General features: G+C 39.0%; 1 protein-coding gene across 1 annotated transcript; it reads right to left on the minus strand.

The window, feature by feature from the left end:
- Nucleotides 1-6442: 6442 nt before the first annotated feature.
- LOC121955479 (26S proteasome regulatory subunit 4) lies at nucleotides 6443-16168 on the minus strand. Its single transcript, XM_042503455.1, has 11 exons — nucleotides 16136-16168; nucleotides 15559-15612; nucleotides 13915-14011; nucleotides 13400-13524; nucleotides 13030-13215; nucleotides 12659-12787; nucleotides 11655-11751; nucleotides 10783-10972; nucleotides 9551-9702; nucleotides 8856-9010; nucleotides 6443-6793 (listed from the first exon to the last, which is right to left on the minus strand). Exons 1-11 carry the CDS (start codon nucleotides 16136-16138, stop codon nucleotides 6659-6661), a joined length of 1323 nt encoding a protein of 440 aa, XP_042359389.1. The 5' UTR covers nucleotides 16139-16168; the 3' UTR covers nucleotides 6443-6658.
- Between the last annotated feature and the right edge of the window lie 3364 nt (nucleotides 16169-19532).

Here is a 19532-nt window from a genome sequence, read left to right on the forward strand (position 1 = left end):
TCCAAGAAAGAGTTCCCAACAAGAGGGGACTAGTTTTCAGCCGCGGAAGGATACATAAGTGTAGGAAGCAGCCTCGTTGACGCTGGAGACTTTGCTGTGCCGGTGTGTGTCGGCGCTTCTGATTGGCCGCTGCAGACCTGCAATATTATACTCCATGTGTCGGAGGCGCTGATTGGCTACACGGGACCTGCATTGCACCAGGCAGTGGCACTTGATGGAAATATAATAAATATAAATACGGGAATCTTAAAAACCAGCGCACCGTTCAGCGCCGCGTTTCCAGCGCGTTCTCACCGCGTGCGGTCGTTTAGATGAATTTGGTGTGAAGCGCGGCACTTTTCCCCGGTGAATGTTTGATAGGCTCCACAGGGGAAGTGCGCACACTTACTATTGGCTGCTACAAAGTGTGGCAGGCCTACGAGAGATGAACAGTGAAGCCTGACGGGGCGACTTATGTTTCTGACCGCGGCTGCGTTTCATTTCATCACCATTTTAGCTTTTTTTTATTAAGTAAACCTGACACGCGTTCGCCTTCAAAATAAAACGCATTAAAGTTGAGCAATGACGCCGCAGAATTTGCCTGTGTGTCCTCACCGTGTTGTCATAATCTGCACACACACACATCCTGCAGCCGCCGTGTGTGTGTGTGTGTGTGTGTGTGTAAGACCCTGGCACTGAAGCGCCATCCAGCGGACAAACTGTGAAGACGATGTTTACAGCAGAAACCCTGTCAGACCGAGGAGAGGCCGCACAGTAAATCCAGACACAGGTGTCTCATTTATGAAGAGCAGGGGCCCCTGTGCATGCAGGGGCCCATCAGGAGACAAGGCAGACATATCAAAGGCCCCGACAGACATATCAAAGGCCCCGACATCTCCTCTGGGACTGAAAAGACACACAGAGTTTGTGCCTCTTTTTTGTTATTTTTTTAAATTCTTTTTGGTTATTTTGTATCACATTTTTACTCATTTTGTTATTTTTTCAGTTTTCATAGTTATTTGTTTCTCTTTGTGCCAATTTTGTGCTTTTAAAAAATATATTTTATATCTTCTTGTGGTCATTTTGCATTTTTTGGGAAGTTGTTTTGTCCATATTTATGTTATTTTGTGTCACTTTGTAGTCATTTTATCCCTTTTTATAGTTATTTTGTTTCTTTCTGTACTCATTTGTGATTCTTTATGGTTGTTTGTCCTTTATATCGTTATTTTGTGTGTTTTCGGTCATTTTGTGTCTGCTTGTGTCTGTTTTTTGCCTCTATGGTTATTTTGTGTCACTTTGTATTTGTTTAGTCATTTAGTCTCTTTTTTAATGTTTCGCCCTTATTTATAGACACATTGTGTGTTTTTGGTCTTTTGTTTCACTTTATACTCATTTTATCTCCTTGTAGTCATTTTATGTCATATGTTATTTTCAGGTTGTTTTGTCTGTATTTATAGTTATTTTGTGTCACTTTGTACTCGTTTTGCCACTTTGTGTCTATTTTGGTTGTTTTTTCTGTATTTAAGGTCATTTTTGTCACTTTGTACTCATTTTGTGTCTCCCTTTAGTCATTTTGTGATTTTGTTATCTCCATTCATAGTTATTTTATCTTTGTTCCCTTTTTGTGTCCTTTTGGTTATTTTCTGTCACTTTGTTGTCATTTTGTGTATTTTTTTTTGTTGGTAGTTTTGTGTCTCCCAGTATCTCAAACATTTGGCAATTTGTACCAAAACTATGTTGACTCATAAATATCACCACAGATAAGAGGACAAATATGTATTTTTATGGATTTAAGTGTCCCTTTAAAGCTCAAACTATACAGCTGACAGGATAATACGGTTACCGTCCCACAGCTATGCAGTGATTTTAAGAGAAGCGTTTCTGTGCATGCAGTGGACAAATGAACCATAATCACATCTGTGAGGTCTCAGGCAAATCTTCACTTTGTTGTAGACACGTACGAAGAAAGAAATGTCCGTATAGGCAAGAAAAGAATTGATGGTTTAAGGACCAAAATGCTGATTTAAAAGTTTACTGCAAGATAAAGGACAGTTTGAGTGAACTCTCTTCTTCTAACCTCAGAATATTTATCAGAAAATCACTGAATATTATTAATTTTAAAAACAGCTTCATTTAGATTTACATTTATATTTAACCATTTGAATCCTTCTTCACTTTACTTTCCATGTGCTACATTCACTTGTTTTAATTTGTTTCAAAAACAAGGAGAAAAAAAGCAATAAGCAACTTGACAAGAAATGTCCCCAAAATTGTAAGAAATTAATTATTTTTTAAAAAGATTACAAAAATTTCCAGAGAATTATATTTTTAAATGCCATAATTATATATATTTAAAAGCATTTTACAGAATAATTATAATTTTTAAGCTTTTTTTTCCAGGTCATTTCTGTGTTTGATTTTGGTTGTTGTTGATTGTTTTGTTTTTTACTTTTTCCATTTGTTTGTTGTTGTTTCTCTTATTTTTTAATATATATATTTCCAGGTAATTCTGTACAGTCATCAGTCGTGCGGACATGTTTTTAGCTGTTGTGCTGCTCACAGCCAAAGAAAACCAAACCCGACTGTTTTCGGTTGTCTCATCAGGTCAAATATCTCTAACTCGAGTCGAGCTCTTTCGTTCGTTAATCTGCTGGAACTAATCGAGACTTCTTACTGAATTTGTTCAGTGCTTTGCTCCGTTTAACAGGAGGAACTGCTATTACATTCACACAGGCACATTTTTCTGGCTGCGGTGCGTCCTACAGTCAGACACATATTCATATTTTTTGTTTTACTCTTTGTTTTACTCCGTGGAAGGAAACACCGAGGTGAGAGGAGGAGCATCGTCACTCAGTTTGCTTGAACATGAGGGATTTTTGCTCACCTTAAAGGTTAACTTCGGTATTTTTCAACCTGGACCCTATTTTCTTATGTTTTTGTGTCTAAGCGAATAATGTGAACAACAGTTTATGAAATGAATTCAGTATGACGAATACAGTATGAGATCGCTGCACAACCGACTGCAGCGTAATTCTTTGGGGCAACTGAGCGACGTCAATGTATTTCCATTAAAAGTGTTTGTTTTTGTCACTGTGGGGTTCAGATTGTTATTCTAAGATTATGGAAAAATCCCTACTGACACTGACTGTTCTGTTAAAGAGTAAAATCCTCTCTGTTTAACCCTTTGAAACCTGAATCAACATCACTTTTCTTGTGCTGCATTCAGACACCGTTTGCCAATATTTAAAGCTTTGAACGCTGAACGAATTGGTTTGATTTCTTGTAAAGCAAATTGCAAAAAAAATTCAAAAAGCTAGGAAAAATGTCCAGAGAACTATGTATTTATGGCTATAATTATTATATATTTAAAACATATTTTACAGAATTCTTACAATTTTTAAGCTTTTTAAAATTCTATTTTTAGATAATTTCCTCTTTTTTTGCTTTTTCTTTTTTACTTTTCTGCTTTTGTTGTTGTTTGTTTTTCATTTTTCTAATTTTCAGTTAATTTTCATGTACTTTTTTTTTTACTAATGTCTTGCTAATTTCTGGGTCAGTTGCTCGTTGCCTTTTTCCCAAGTTTTTCGGCTAACCCACCAGATTTAAATGAGCAGTAATTTTAGCGTGCATTTTAGCATAGTTTCACATCTAACTGGGTGAATTAAGGGTTCATTTAAACCAAATCAGAGTTGGTAATTGCTGGAAATGTGGAAAAATGAACTAAGGCAGTTTTGATTTTTTTGTTTTTTTTAGTTTTATTGTTTATATCAACTTTGAATAAAGTGTGGTTTAACAAGAAATTAATAAAAAAATACAAAAAAATGTACTGGAAATTAGATTCATTTAAAAGCAAATGGAGAAGTAAAAAAAAGAAAAGAAAAATCAAACAAGAAAAGGAAATGACGTAAAAAAAAAAAACTGCTTAAAACTTATAATAATTCTCTTAAAATAAACTATAAATATATAGTTCTCTGGGCTTTTTCTCCTACAGTTTTTAAAAATTATTTTCTAAACCTACAAAATTCTCACAATTTGCAGGACATTTCTTATCAAGTTGCTTATTACCTTTTGCTCACATTTCAGCAGGTTTAAATTTTTGTGAAAGTTTAAAGTTTAAAGTCTTTAAATCTCGTGCTGCCTTTGATAGATGATGAAATGCAAACAATTAATCTTCACTATATTTCCGTCCTCTACAAATGAAACAAATTCTCTCTCTCTCTCTCTCTCTATATATATATATATATGTTGAATATTTGTGTTTTTTTGTATTTCTTCAGAAGTTGTTTGTCCCTTCGTGTGTTTGGGCATTTATGATCTCGCCGTCGTTATTTGCTGTAAAGCGGCGCTCCATCAGAATGCAGCACCGCGTTCAGCGTTGCCGTATCATCCCCCATCAGGATCCGTGCGCTCACGAGGGCGGCGGCTTCAGAAACACCCCCGCCCGCCTCGAGCTGATGGGGCAAACGCCTCATCAGAGCGCCACTCTCCCCGTAAGCTCCCGGCTCTCAGGCCCGACACGCCACGCTTGATTTAAACGTTTTTTCTTCTTCCTTTTGCTGAATGTGCTGCGATGTACGTGTCGCGGTTGAAATGGCCTGACTAAAACACTCTCCTTAATAAGGAGAGAGGGGGAGGGGGGCGGGGCTGCAGCGGCGGCTCCGCTCTCACAGGGGCCCTGGTGACGGCCCTGCGAGGTGGCTGGATGCCTGCTGCATGGGGCCACTTTCTGCTGAGCACGGAGTTACACACGGATCCACATCAGGAGGAATTAAATCAGCGCTGATGTTCTCGGCATGTCGAGACGGCAGCTCAGCTGGATCGACTTCACCGAGCCGTGACAATGTGCAGCTGATTTGAATGAAAGACGGAGAAATCAAATCACAGCCGGCACTCGTTCCCCCGCCGCAGAAATATATTATCACGCGCAGCAACCAAAACATGCACCATCATTTATTTTAACATCTCGCTGCTGGAGACGCACGGACCCTTTAACCCAGTGATACTCAACGTATGGTCCAGGGGCCAACTCTGGTCCCCAATAAGGTGCCAGGTGGCCCCCCCAAAAAATTTCTAATTCACAATAAAAATAATGTGATTGAGTGCATAAAACAGCATCAAAAAAGAGCTTGTTGATCACAAAAAGTGTCAGTGGAGGATCCTCCACACCCTCCCTAAAGACGCCAGAGTTAAGACACCAATGTCCTAAAATCCTAGAAACTTCTAAAATCATTGAATCGTATAAAAATCCAAGAAACTTCCTAAAATCTTTGAAGCATCCTAAAATCCTAGAAATGTCCAAAAATCCCAGATACTTCCTAGATGAAACGTGTTAAATCCAAGAAATGTCCTAAAATCATAGAAGCGTCCTAAAATTCTCAAAGCATCCTGAAATCGCAGGATTGTCATAAAATCCCAGAAACATCCGAAAGTTTAGAACAACAATCCTTAAAGCATCCTAAAATCTAAGAAATGTCTTAAAATTCAAGAAACGTTATAAAAATGTAGAAATATCCCAAAATCCGCGGAACATCTCTGGAGCTGCTGCGACTGTCTTCCTGTCATTTTGCAAAAATGTCCCCCAAACAAAGCCAGCTGAGTAAGTCAGGTTTAACTCTTTAAAACCAGGATTGACTTCTCTCGAGCTGCATTCAGACACCTTCTACAAACTTTTGGACCTTTGAACCCTGAACAAACTGGTTTGATTTTTTGTAACAAACAGTAAAAAAAGGAAATCAGCAACATGGCAAGAAACATTGAACGTTTTGCAAAAAAAATAAAAATAAAAGGCAACAAAAAAAATTACTGGAAAGTAGAGAAAAAAATTAAATAACTAGGAGAAAAAAAACTGTATTTAGAATAATTATATATTTAAAATTAGGTTTAATTTCTTTTAAAAATTTTTAAATTAATAATAATAATAATAATAACGAGTGGAATAAACTGTCTTGGGGCTTTAAGAGTGAAGCGCTGGTGCAGTGACACTGTGCTGCTCCTGGAGGTAACGTCAGAGTAAAACGCAGCAGTCAGGGTGTTTTATCTCCGAGATTTAATTCCGTGTAAATATCTGCGCTGTCGTCAAACGTGTGGGAGTGATACGGATTATTCTAGCAGTTAGTTTTGTTTTAAAGCAGAGGACGGGCGATTCCTGCAGGCTTTTGTCTCCGAGTTCTCGAAATAAGTAAATCATCCTCAGAAGTATGAGGACGACACGTGAGGCAAAAAAAACGCGACTTTGCATACTGATAGATTAATTCGGTTTGTGACATCGAGGGCGACAACAGAGAGACTGAACTAATTGAATAATTCATGTGATTAATTATCTCGAGATATTACAGCACCGCGATGTACAGAAATCTAATAAGAAGTCGACAGATGTTTCCTCCCGACAAACAAGATTTGAGAGAGCGCCGCGAGACGGAAAATAAAACTAATTACGCAAAAAGATGACTGACACAATATCATCTTTATTTTTTATTTATATTTTTATTCACATAACGGTAACAGGAGAGTGGGATAAGCCGGACATGACATGCACAAAAGATATCAAAACTCTCTCTGGGGAGGCGGACAACTCAGCTGCTGCCTCCTCTCTTTCACACAGCGATGGACAGAGCGGGGTGAGTGTGGGGTGAGTGTGGGGTGAGTTTTGGGGGGAGAGAGGAACTCGACAGTTTGGAGGTTAGAGGTAGAGCCCCTCCGGTGTGCCCTCCTGCTTCTTGTACAGGACGTTCTCCTTCGACTTCTTGAAGTCTTCGTTGGTGACTTTCATGCGGCGCTCTCGTAGAGCCATGAGGCCGGCTTCTGTGCAGATGGCCTGGAGGACACAGAGAGGAGGAGGAGGAGGAGGAGAAGGAGGAGGAGAATACAGAGTGACTGCAGTGCACCTACAGCTTAAAGCAGTGACACTCAACAATCTGGTCCCTGATTGGGTGCCTGGTGGCCCCCAAGCCGTTTTCTAATTCACAATAAAAACAGAGTGATTCACACTGGGAATTGTATTTGTACTTTTAGTATACAGAAGGTGCCTGAAAATGTCCTAAAATCGCAGAAATGTCCTAAAATCCTATTAACGTCCCATAATAGCAGAAACTTCCTTAAGTCCTACAAATATCCTAAAATCCCACCAATGTCCTACAATGACAGAAACTTCCTAAATCTTAGAAACACTCAAAAATCACAGAAATTTACAAAAATCATAGAAACTTCCTAAACATGATTTTCATTTTTTTTATTCCTGTAAAAAAGTTGAATGATTTACTTTTTTTTAACACTTTTGCCTCTTGACCTGCAGCTTTTTCTTCCCTCATAATTTCAGCTTTAATAAACACGGTAAAAAAGGAAAGAGGCGTTTACGCTGGGCACAAAAACGTGAAAACGTGCTGCAGGTCTACTGTAAAATCGCAGGAGCATAAAGCAGCATTAAATGCTCTGCTTTGGGGTTTTTTGTTCATATAACTTTTTTATTTTTCCTGCCTTATGGGGAAAACTCATGACTCATGCTACAAAAACTCTGATTTGCAAGAATAACAGAAACTACAACTAAAGTTGGTGCTTAAGACTTAAATAAATAAATATCTGTTACACCGGGGGGAAATTCAACATTACTGTCGATGACAAGCACTAAAGTGTGTTTAATAAACTTTATTTTAATAGTTGAATTATCAGAGTGCTGTCTGGTAAAAGTGTAATTCTGTGAGACGCCACATGAGGGCAGCAGAGTTGAATCAGTGAGAAGTAAAGAGTTAAACGTTTAAGTCAACTGTGGATTTTTTTTGAGTGGAGGATGTAATTCAGTTAATAAATAAGTGTTGAAACTGCAGTACTGAGGGAATCAGCCCTTCATCTTTTCCTGGTGAGTCATAGTATGAACTGGCTCGCTGCCAAAAACCTCCTGAACTCACAGCATCGATAAACGTGTCCGCAGTCACAGAACCAGACCGCAGCAGACCGACAAAACACACAGCATCTGTCTGCAGCGTCAGGACGCACTCTGACTGCACACAGTCCCAAACACGCCGCGTAACCCACGCTCACGTGAACACGGAGAGCGACCTCACATCACCTGGTGGATCCAAGTTTCATCTTTGGATCTAAAACGTTTCGTTCTATCAGCCTTCACATTATTTATACCATCTTTTCTGATGTTAAGAAAAATGTGGCTGATCAAAACAAAGTCAAACTGATTTTGGATCCAGCTGCTGTGATCAGAGGGAAAGTCTCACTCGACAGCGTTCCTACAGATTTGCACAAAACATCAAGCGATATTTTCAAAATGTAGATGAAACACAAATGTGAGATGACTGTGTTTCCACTGAGGGATGTTGTGCAACTTCTCCTCTGGTGATAACATCCCAGTAACCATGGCGATGGATGTTTAAAACATTAGCAGCTTTATTTCTATTGCAGCCACCAAACTAGCCGTCATTATTTACAATCCAAGGCCACGTAGGCGTGTTATGGAGCCATGATGGAAAGGCGAGCCCGTTATACATGTGAGCGGCCACGTATGAGGGATTTCTGGGAGATGTAGTCCACGATCTCACAGAGGAATTGTGGATTCAAAACTTCCAGATGATCCGCTCAACTTTGTCAGAGTTATGTGATGCAATAGCAGCTCCTGCTGCATCATGGGAGCCAGTTCCTACTGACAAGCTCATAGTCATAGCATCATGTGACCTAGAAAAGACTAAAAAGGGTTTTCACTGCAGTGCCAAATATGGCTTTTTTGGATGACCTGAAACACTGCCTCATGCAAGTGTAAACATTTTTTTGCAACAATTTTTTTTTTAAACTAACGCGTCTCCATTCGGTGCATTTTACATTAGCAATTTCAATTTGCGCAATATAAAGGTTAATGGAAACCCGCCGTCTCTCACCTTAATGTCTGCTCCTGACAGGTCGTCCTTAGCCAGTATGAGGTCATCGAGGGTGACATCGTCTGCGACTGTCATGCGGCTGGTGTGGATCTGGAAGATCCTCCGTTTGGTCTTCTCGTCGGGCAGCGGAAACTCGATCTTACGGTCGATTCTCCCTGAAGAGGAGGAGAGAAGAAAAGTGCGACGTCATAAACTGCTGCAGAAAAGAGCTATTTACAGAAATACAATAACCAAAATACGCAATTCTGTTTTGGTTTTTTGAGAGCAAATCACAGCGTGGATTTTTCACAGGTGTTTCTCAAAGTCTTGGTGTGACAAAAACCTGTCTTTTAAAGGGTTAAATGAATACATTAAAATAAGAGAAAACATAAATTTATAATTAACTTTTGAAACATACAAAGGTCAAGTGAATAACTGATTTCAGAAATTAAGCTTTTTAAACTTTCAAAAACATAATTTTCATCAGGAGGAAATCTTAATTAGTCTTCTCAGAAACAATAATGAGGACGATTTTTTTCTGTTACGTGTAATTAAATTCATTTCTGGTAAACAAGTGATGCCTCCAGCACGAGTCTATGTTTTAAAGAGGGAGAAAAAAACAACATTCAGTTCCAAAAGCAGAAAACCAGCATGACATCATCTGTTTTTCTCAACCATGACTCAGCAGAATCCGATCCAGACAGACTCGTACTGACCGGGTCTGATGAGGGCCGGATCCAGCGTCTCTATCCGGTTGGTGGCCATGATGACTTTGACGTCTCCTCGCGAGTCGAAGCCGTCCAGCTGATTGAGCAGCTCCAGCATGGTCCTCTGGATCTCCCTCTCACCGCCAGAGTTCGAGTCGTACCTGCACGCCACGAACACGAAATATTACAGGATCCACTAAACTGATCCACAACCCCAGACCGACAGCACAGTCCGGACAGGAGCTCTGCAGGCTGCTGTGGTTGTTGGTGTTTTGATTGCTTGTTTTTTACTATAATAATGTTTTCTGGATGCGGTTTCATGTACGTCAGTAGAGGTTTCCACTGCGGCCTCACATGTACTTTTTATATGTTTTATCTCTGTCATGCTTTGTTTTCTGTTTATTAAAAAGCAGAAAAAAGCGTTTAAATCCTTCCTGTTCAGACAGACATTTGTGTAGCACGTGGTTTTTTAATCTAATCTCACTCTATATTTTATCTGGGTTTTATTTTGAGAAACAGATAAACTAAGCTTAAGTAATCTGAACTTAACTAAAAACTAAACTAATATCTAAACTAAACTAAAATAAACCAAACACAAAACTAAACTAATCTAAACTAAAAACTAAACGTCTGGTTTTGTAGCAGATTTTCTAAAAAAAATGGCAATCCAAGTTGCAATATTTCTAGGTTTGGTTTTTATCATGAGTTTGTATTTTTTAAATTGAAATTACAGGACAGACATCATGATATGATGCATTTTCAGAGACAATATTGTCGTAAAATAAAACAAATATTTAAAAGTTTTCTCAAGTCACTTCCTCCAACTCTTTTCTGACGTGAAATACGTTTGTTTACTGAATATGCCTGATGGGAATTCTGATGTTTTTCTTGCTTATATTTGATTTTGTTCTCCTGTTTTATTTAACATATTTAAAATAAAGATCTAATTAAAACAAAAAAGAGATGAAGAAAGCCACAGCTCCTGCTTGACATCACCTGAGAACAAACCTGAGTTTAATGGACTTACATCATTTTAAATCTCCCAAACAGAAACGCACTTTCACTTAGACGATATAATTAACCCGAACTGTTAAAAGCCGAATAAAAATAAAAGTGTAAAAGCCAGTTTTCACACTTACTGATCCAACACCCTGTCATCTCCTCCTCACACCAAAGGAGGCACGTCATCACCGCTCTGATGCTCTCAGTCTCAAACTGTTTTAAAGCAGACGTCTGCGTACCTCTTGGTGCCGATGGCATCGATCTCGTCGATGAAGACGATGGAGGGCGCGTGCTCCTCTGCCACCCTGAAGAGCTCTCGCACCAGCTTGGGCCCGTCTCCCAGGTACTTCTGGATCAGCTCGGAGCCCACGACGCGCAGGAACGTGGCCGATGTCTGATTGGCGACGGCCTTGGCGAGCAGCGTCTTACCTGAAACATAACATACGTTCATATTTAATCACATTTTCACATAAATCTTTAGCATGAGAATTAAATCAAATTAGGGGGGGGGGGTTAGGTGACGGGTAACTTCTGAATTTTTCATCTTCGTAGTGGAATTTCAAAAATTCCTTCACGGCAATTAAAGTATTAGCTGACCAAAGAACATTTTTTGGGAAAATAGTTTTTAAAATACTTTATTATGGTTATGGACGTGATTTTTTTATACATGTGATCATAGGAGCTTTTATTTTGACTACGGTTTATAGGTAAAATGATAAAATACTTAACCTTTCGTGACAAAGCAGAGCATTACATTTTTGAGGTGGTTAAAAAACACTTTGCTGCTGCCACCTCCACTTCTGCTCAGCTTCTGCGTCAGTACTCCAGCGTCTCCAAACTGGGGGCGTACAGACGTTCGTCTACTGTAGGTAACACGCTGACTGCGGATAACGAGCTCATACAACTTCACTTCAATTAATCCAAACTATTCCTCTGAGTTGACTCTAAGAGCTGAGTCACTGTGTTTGATCAGACTTCATAAAATGGCTTATAACAATTACAAAGCCTGCAAAAATTCGTCATTCTCTCATTACCATAAACTTTAGCTTCTGAAAACTGACCATTTAGCGTTTGAGAGCCACAGTTGAAAATGTTTAATGAACGCACTCACCTGTGCCAGGTGGTCCATATAGGATAACACCTTTGGGAGGCTTTATGCCCATCTCCTCATAATACTCTGGATGTGTGAGAGGCAGCTCTACCGACTCCTAAAACCAGGAGGAAACGGCACGGTCAAACTCAGCGTCCAACAAAAAGATGTAACATACATCAACAGCTCAACCTTCAATTTATATAATTTCTGTATTTTTCAGCTCGGAGCCTTTTTTCAAGTTTGTGTGTCTACTGGTCACCAAACCCACCAGACTCCATTTAATAAACAGTAATTTTAGCGTATTTAAAACCAACAAATTTTCATATCAAAGTGAATGAATTAAGAGTTTATTTAAACCAAACCAGAGTTGGTGATTGTTGGAACAGACACAAATGAACCAAGATGGTTTTGTGAGTTTTATTTTGTTTCTGTCGACTTTGAATGAAGTGTGTTTTATGATGATATAATCACTGTTAATATAACCGGAGTCTGGTGGGTTTGGAAACCGTGAATTCGGGGCTGTTTCTGTTAAAACAAACAGGATCTGACCTTTTAGGTCCATCAGCATTTCACACTACAAAGATTTTGGGGGTAGTATAACTTTAAAGGAAAACCATGTAACTTTTGGCTGAACAGCGGCCACCTTATGTTCCAGGCTCATGTGAACAGTGCGGGTTAAAGATCAGCGTTTTTTGCTCAGTCCCTCCAGGATTTCACAGGCTGTTTTTGTAATTGTTACAGTTCCAAATGCCCAATTTCAAAGCAGCTTTTTCTTAAGGGTTCTGATGCAAGTTGTAATACTTTTAGGTGTTTTTTTGCTATAAAAATGAAGGGGCAAGTGAAGATTTAAAAAAACATAGTTGTGATTTGTGATTTGATTGTGTGAATTTTCTAATTTGCAGTTAAGTTGCAGTGATTGGACAAAGTTGCACAGTGGTGCAGAAGTCACAGAAATTGGCTGAATTTGTGTGAATTGCTGCGATTGCAACATCTTAAAATCCTAGAGGGGCTGCATACTGTACCTTGATCTCCTGGATCTGATTGTCCAGTCCGCCGATGTCAGCGTAGGTCTCCTGTGGGGCCTTCTCCACCTTCATCACCGTCACCAGGGGATCAGTGTCGTCCATCAGCACCCCAATGACAGCATGGACCTTAAAGAGACACACAAACATAGGACAACTTTAATAACCGTTAACAGAGGTGGCAGAAATTTAAATCTTGTTCTTTACAGTTGAGAAGTTGTCAGATACTTGCTGACCCTAAATTGCTGAAGAGTGGTGCAGCGAGTGAGAAACACTGTTGAAAAGTAACTCTAATTAATTCATTTTTACTGTCTTGAATTGCACTTTTTAAAAACAAAGGTGTCTTGGTTATTTTCCTGCCTGAATGTTACCTTGTGGTTGAGCAGGACAGAGCAGCCCGGCTCCAGCAGATCTTTGTCCACAAAGGACAGGATGCTGACGTAGTGCTCTGATCCCACTGAGGTGGAAACGATGGCGTGGTTGTCATCGATGATTTCCTCCAGAGTGCCCACAGACATGGGGGTCCCCCGCAGGTCGTCCACCTTTGACCTCTCCTCCTGTAAAACAGATAAGACCAGGATTATTGTAAGAGAAAAACAGAAGAGGTTAAGTCTTTGACTGTTCTGCTGTGTAATTCGACCTAAGTTCAATAAATTATTTTTAAAAATAGACAGGGATTATTGTGTCACATTTAATATACAGCACAAAAACAAGTGAGGCACATGTGCAACAAGGTCTGACCTCCTGTTTCTCCTCCAGAGGTTTCATCTGCTCCTGATTTCTGATGAACTCCTCCTCCATCAACAGGTAGTCTTTGATGCGCTCCTGCTTCAGCAGCTTCAGGCGGCACTGAGTGTGAGGAGTGACTGAAAAACAAACACGTGTCAGCCTGTGTGAGACGTACGTTAAAACAAGTAAAAACACCACTTTGATCCAAACACAAACACTTTGTTTCAGAGTCCCTGTTGAACATTAAGTCTGTCATTTCCAGGCTTCACCCTCATTTTTTACATCAAAATGGATTATTTTGTGTTCTTTTTATTCAGTACTGCCACATATGGAGTTTTAACAGTATTACAATCTCTCTATCCGGTATGTCAGCGATAACTGCCAAATATTATCCACAGCTGTATCCAGTGAGCTCACATTGAGCTGGTAAGTATGAAAGACTTCCAACAAAAAGCCGCATAAACAGAAACAGGCTACCAGACAGTTCAAACATGTCTTCACGACTCTCTGCCTTTTCAGTTTCTTACCTAATGGCAGTTTACTGGCAGCATCTGGTCCCTTGGTCTTCTTTTTTTTCTTTCCAACTCTGGTGGGAATTGGAGGCTCATACTTCTTTTTCTTATCCTTTTTTAGGGGACAGAGCGATGACAAACGTCAGAACATCTAACAGCCAGAAACACGTCAATTACAGTGTTTCAAACACTTGGTTTTTTCTTTGGCAAAAATAACCAACAAAATATTTTCCTTCACATCGTACAAAAGCTTGTTATACTCTTTTACATAAGATTTTGAATGAAGTCATAGAATTGGTTAACCCATTTGTGCCTGCAACTGACTGCAACTTTTAAATTTCTGCTGGTGGAAGTGTTTTCTGGGCTTGCTTAAGCACAAATCTAAAAAAAAGTTTTAATTGCTCAAATAGTTTTTGAGATAAAGTGATGCAGAGAGAAACAGTTTTTATGCTCTGATGGCTGTGGGATCAAAAATGTCAGTCTGAATGGGTTTCAGTGGAGCACTTTTTGCACTTTACAGTCTGAATGTTCCAGTTTTGTTTCCACAGTGTATTTTAAAATTATTGTAGGAGCTGAGCTGGAAATCCCAAGATTAAACAAAAATACATAACATAGAACATAGACACAATTATATTTTTGAATTATTATCATTATTTCTTTATTTATCACTAATGTGTAGCTCCTGATATCTCATGTTGTACATTTTTTAAAATTATCATTACCTCTCAATTTTTACTTTTGTGAAGCACTTTGTAACTTTGTTTTGAAAAGCACTACGTACATAAGGTTTAATGCACTAATAATAATAATAATAGTAATAATAACAATAATTACAGACTTTGAGAAGTGGGACAACAAAAATAACAAATGTGTGGCTGGCTGGTCAGACATGAGAAGAAAAGAGCTGAAGCTAAACATGATATACTGGAATACTAAACTAAAAAGATGAGGCAGTTAGTTGAGGGTTTATCACACCTTTCACTGTATAAAATGTATTTGGGTGGTTTAATTTATAGGGGCAAATTAACATAGTACAACGTCAGCCTGTTGCAAACGAGCTGTAGTAACGGATGTAAAAGCTATAATCTCTGTGTATGTGAAACACACAGAGATTATAGCTATTACTAGTTTCCAACTTCTGTCCCTAGTTATCAATGACGTGCAATAACACTTGTGGTAAAAGGGAGAGGAAATGTGAATATTTAAATAAGGATGACACAGAATTACAACACAAAAATACACAAATATCAAGGTCAGATGCACTGACAACAATGTTAAGAACTTTTAAAATAGTAGAACATTGATTTTTGTTGGTCGTGTGTTCCACATTTTAGAGCCTTTTGTTGAAAACCTGAAGGCATTTAGAAAAAAAATTAAACACATTTAAAAACCAGTGTGAGGGATGATAATTTTAGAAAATTATAAGAACTGAGCAAACAGCTCTGCTTCAGTATCTGACAGTGATGCCAGCTTGTGTTTTTTTTAATCGATTATTTTTATAGCTTGATTATTAAAGATGAAAAATGAGTTTGCAAATGTCATTTTGGCTCAAATATTAAATGAACACGTTAGTTTAGTTCAGAAGCCACACAAAAGAATAATAATATTTAGCTTAAAAACAACAACAAATGGAGCCAGCAGAAGCTGTGTCATTCTCACCTTGTCATCCTTCTTGCCTCCTCCTGGACCGTGACCTCCACTCTGGCTTTGACCCTAAAACAATATCAGACATATTTAACAAAGCTAAATAAATATGAAGTACCTGACAGTGAATTCTGACTCTTACAGATGGAGATTTTCTTCCTTAAATTAGCTGTTTACAGCAGAGTTAGCCACCGTCGCCAGAATAATGCTAACTGAGCACAACACGTTAGCTTGTTATACTAGAGAGCCAAACTTTAACAGCGTAGATCATCATCAAAAACTAATAAACACCACAAAGTAAACACAAATAAACAAAAAGCCTCCTTGCAGCTTGAATGACTGAGCTAACAGAAGCTAACGATGCTACACCGAGAGGAAAAAGCTAATGAAGCTAACAGCTAGCTTTCGGCTACTCGGTTTAACCTGCTTTAAATTCTGATGTTAAATCACAAATATCGCATAAACTACACTGGAACTACGTGCAAGCGAAGGTATTAAAGTTTCAGGCTCTACGATTAATGCGGTTTTGGTGAATAAAAGGTTTTACTGAAATAAAAATACGAGCCGGAGAGAAAACTGCTTGCTCACTTACCATTGTTACTCGTCGCTCTGAGTTGACGTCAGAGGGTACGGCAACACGAAAGGGACCAAAAAGTCAAAATGCAAGGCACCTGTAGCTGTGACTGTGTTAGTTAATTTGAGACAGCCTGTTACTTTGTGTGTTTTATTTCAGTTATAGTCACACATAAAAAATACAATTTTGTATTTTGGTCTTGTTCAACCCGATACAAAATGGCTTTGATGAAAATGTGCCTTGTTTGTTTCTTTGTTTGTTTGTTACAGAGAAGTTGGTGGCATGAGGTGTGTGCTGGGGGGGGGAGGTCATTTTCCTTTGTTATCGTTAATTTTATTATTTTTTATTTATTTACTCATTGATTTATTTATTTATTTATTATAAAAAAGGAAAGTAAAAACAAAAACAAAGGAAAATGACCTGGAAAAAAGTATTTAAAATAAAAAAAAGATTTTTTCAGTAACATTTATGAATACATAATTTTAAAAACTCTAAATATTGTTGTTTTTTTTTAATTTAAACAAAAAGAGACAGTAAACAGACAAGTTTCATGTGTGACTTTAATGACAGCATCGTCAGTAATATCTCCACCCTGAGGATGGACTAAAGCTGCAGAAATAGTATTTTCCCAATTTTGTTTATGGAAAAAAAAACTGTTCACCGTGCACATACTCCACCAGCACCAGGATCTTACAGCCGTGGCTTTCATAGTATTTAATTTACTTGCTTGTCATTTCCCGTCCCCTGTCACATTCATGCAAATGATCAATCAATAATTATGCATACAACATCGACAAAGCCTTCCTCTCATCCTAATTAAGTCATTAAGGTAATGAGCTAATTGTGCAGCGCTGTCATTATTTGTGTAGCTCTTGTCAGACTCGTCTGTACATGTGCAAAGTAATTGTTCCACAGCCACTAATATATAAATCACTGCTTTTTTCCTCCAAAATGTCATAATAAGGAAAACACGCCCACTTTCATTTATTCTCAGAAAGTCTTATCGTTTACTCGGGAACATTGAGTTTTCAAACCTTTTGTGATCACAACAATAAAACACCCACCTACGAAGGTTATTCCATGAATGGTGGTGTAACACTGAGAGCTCCTCTGCAGCTCAGCAGGATAAAACCACACTGTCAAATCCCACGTGGCTCTTCCATTAGAGTCTGTTTCCATCGCAGTGGGTACGACGGCGGTGTCAGTAATTCTGCCAGAGTTGTCCTGACCCAGAAAAAAACTTTAACAAAGAGTCTTTGTGTGTCTGCATCTGTCCGAGTCTCACCGAGAGACACAGACAGACAGAAACAGCCGTTTGTTCAAAGCTATTATTATCTTTGTAGGCACAGTTTCTCTCATTCTCTATTAGGCTTTTCCGTGTGTGTGTGTGCGTGTGTGTGTGCAGTGTTTATGAGTGTTGGCAATACCAAAGCAACATGTTTGCAGTTCGTGTATCAGATTATTGTCTGAGGATGAGATGGTCTCCATAGCAAAGAGAGGAGGCTGCTTGATTCAAGCTATTTTTGTCAGTTTTATTCATAAGTATGAGCTATTGGATTGCGATATTTAAGGATTTGTTCAGTGTCATTTTCACACACTCTCTTCTGTTAATGAACTGATTTGACTGATTTGCAGAATGTATATATGTATATATATATAAAAATCAAATGAAAAATCATACTTTTATTAACAGACAAAGTCTTAAAAATGAGGGCAAACACTAACACTGTGTAGGCCTATACTGAATATTGTCCTTATAAAAATGTTTTGCACTGCATTTATGTGCATATCTTTGAGATGTTAAAATTGTTGAGTTTATAGATACCAGTTACAGCTATTTTGTTATCATAGGCTACAATTGGGAACGGAAAACAGTTTATGAAAACACATGGAAAAACAGTAGTTTCATGTGCTCAAAGACCAAATATAGTGAAAATGGCTGCATCTAGGGCTGGGCGATAAAACGACAACGATATCAAACGCGATATAATTTTGCTTCAATTGAAATATGAGATGTTGTCGATAGAATGTTGATAAAACGCATTTCAGCCATTTCTGCTCCGCTCTCATTCTCCCCCCGTTGTCCCCGCCATTGTCTGCTCCGGTGTCTGCTCCGCATTCCTTCTCCGCCACTGTCCCCGCCGATGTCTCTCCACTCTCATTGTCCGCCGGTGTCCGTCTGCTCTCAATCTCTGCTGTGTCTCCTCCGGTGTCCACTCCGTATTCCATTCTCTGCCACTGTCTCCGCCGATGTCTGCTCCACTCTCATTGTCCGCCGGTGTCTGCTCCGCTCTCTTTCTCTGCTGGTGTCTCCGCCGGTGTCTCTGAATGTCCATTCACATTCTTCGCCGATGTCTCCGCCGATGTCTCCAGCTGTGTCCGTGCGGGGGTCTCCCAATGTCTGCTCCGCTGTCATTCTCCGCCGGTGTCCGCGCAGGTGTCTGCACCACTCTGCTCTCATTCTCCGCTGTCTCCCACCTATATCTGATGTTTGATATCTGATGTTTTATTCCTTCAACAACAAGCAGAACAACATGTAAATCTGCAGAGATCACAACAGAGCTGTTACCTAGGGACTGAAAATGCACAAATTAAATTCATCTGTACTCATCACATCTCAGCCTTTCATACCCTTAACTAATGAAAAACAAACAAAATGAAGTTATCGATTATCGGTATCTTATCGTATATATTCATTAATTTACTAGAATGGGATCCTGGTGGACATTAATCATGTTTTCTTCACTGGAAGGACACTTCAGATGGCAAAGCATCATGTTTTTTTTTCACTAAAAGGACACCTTAAAGACATTTCATCCAGTTTTCTCCACTGGAAGGACCTCAAGAGGAGTCTGCATCTTGTTTTCTCTAATGGAGCGGCACACTTTGGGCACTTTATCAAGTTTTCTCCACTAGAAATGTGCCCTAGAGATAACTTTATCACATTTTCTCCACTGCAAGGACCCCCAAGAGGTATGCATTTTGTTTTCTCCACTGAAAGGTCACCCTTGATTGCACTACATCACATTTTCTCCACTGCATCCCAAATTCATCACTGGACAAACACTCAGAGAGAACTTTATCATGTTTTATCCAATGGAAGGGCTTCCTGCATAATTTTTGTGACCAGCTGATAGCATCCAGGACCAACTTCCACGAACTGGGGGAATAAATGGATGAGGCTCTATCTAATCTGTGCTGATGATGTGCTCGGCACTGGAGTTGCTACTGTAAGCTAGTTAAGTGGACATAGTGATGAGTTGGCTCATGCTTGAGCAGTTAAGCACCCTGTTTATTATACTCATTTCACTGTTGCTTGTGTGGTTTTGGTTTTGGAAAAGCTTCAAAGACACACTTTTCTCTCTAAAAAAACTCAGAACTCGGAGTTCTGTTGTAATTACAGCCCCACGCGCAT

Source organism: Plectropomus leopardus, chromosome 16, assembly GCF_008729295.1.
Source record: "Plectropomus leopardus isolate mb chromosome 16, YSFRI_Pleo_2.0, whole genome shotgun sequence".
NCBI lineage: Eukaryota > Metazoa > Chordata > Actinopteri > Perciformes > Serranidae > Plectropomus > Plectropomus leopardus.

Excerpts from the sequence above, each read along its gene's own strand:
- LOC121955479 (XM_042503455.1), bottom strand. Across the intron at positions 13,525-13,914 it reads TGCCAGTAAACTGCCATTAG|TCACTCCTCACACTCAGTGC; the intron begins GTAAGAAACTGA and ends TTTGTTTTTCAG. Across the intron at positions 6,794-8,855 it reads TGTCAGGAGCAGACATTAAG|GCCATCTGCACAGAAGCCGG; the intron begins GTGAGAGACGGC and ends TGTGTCCTCCAG.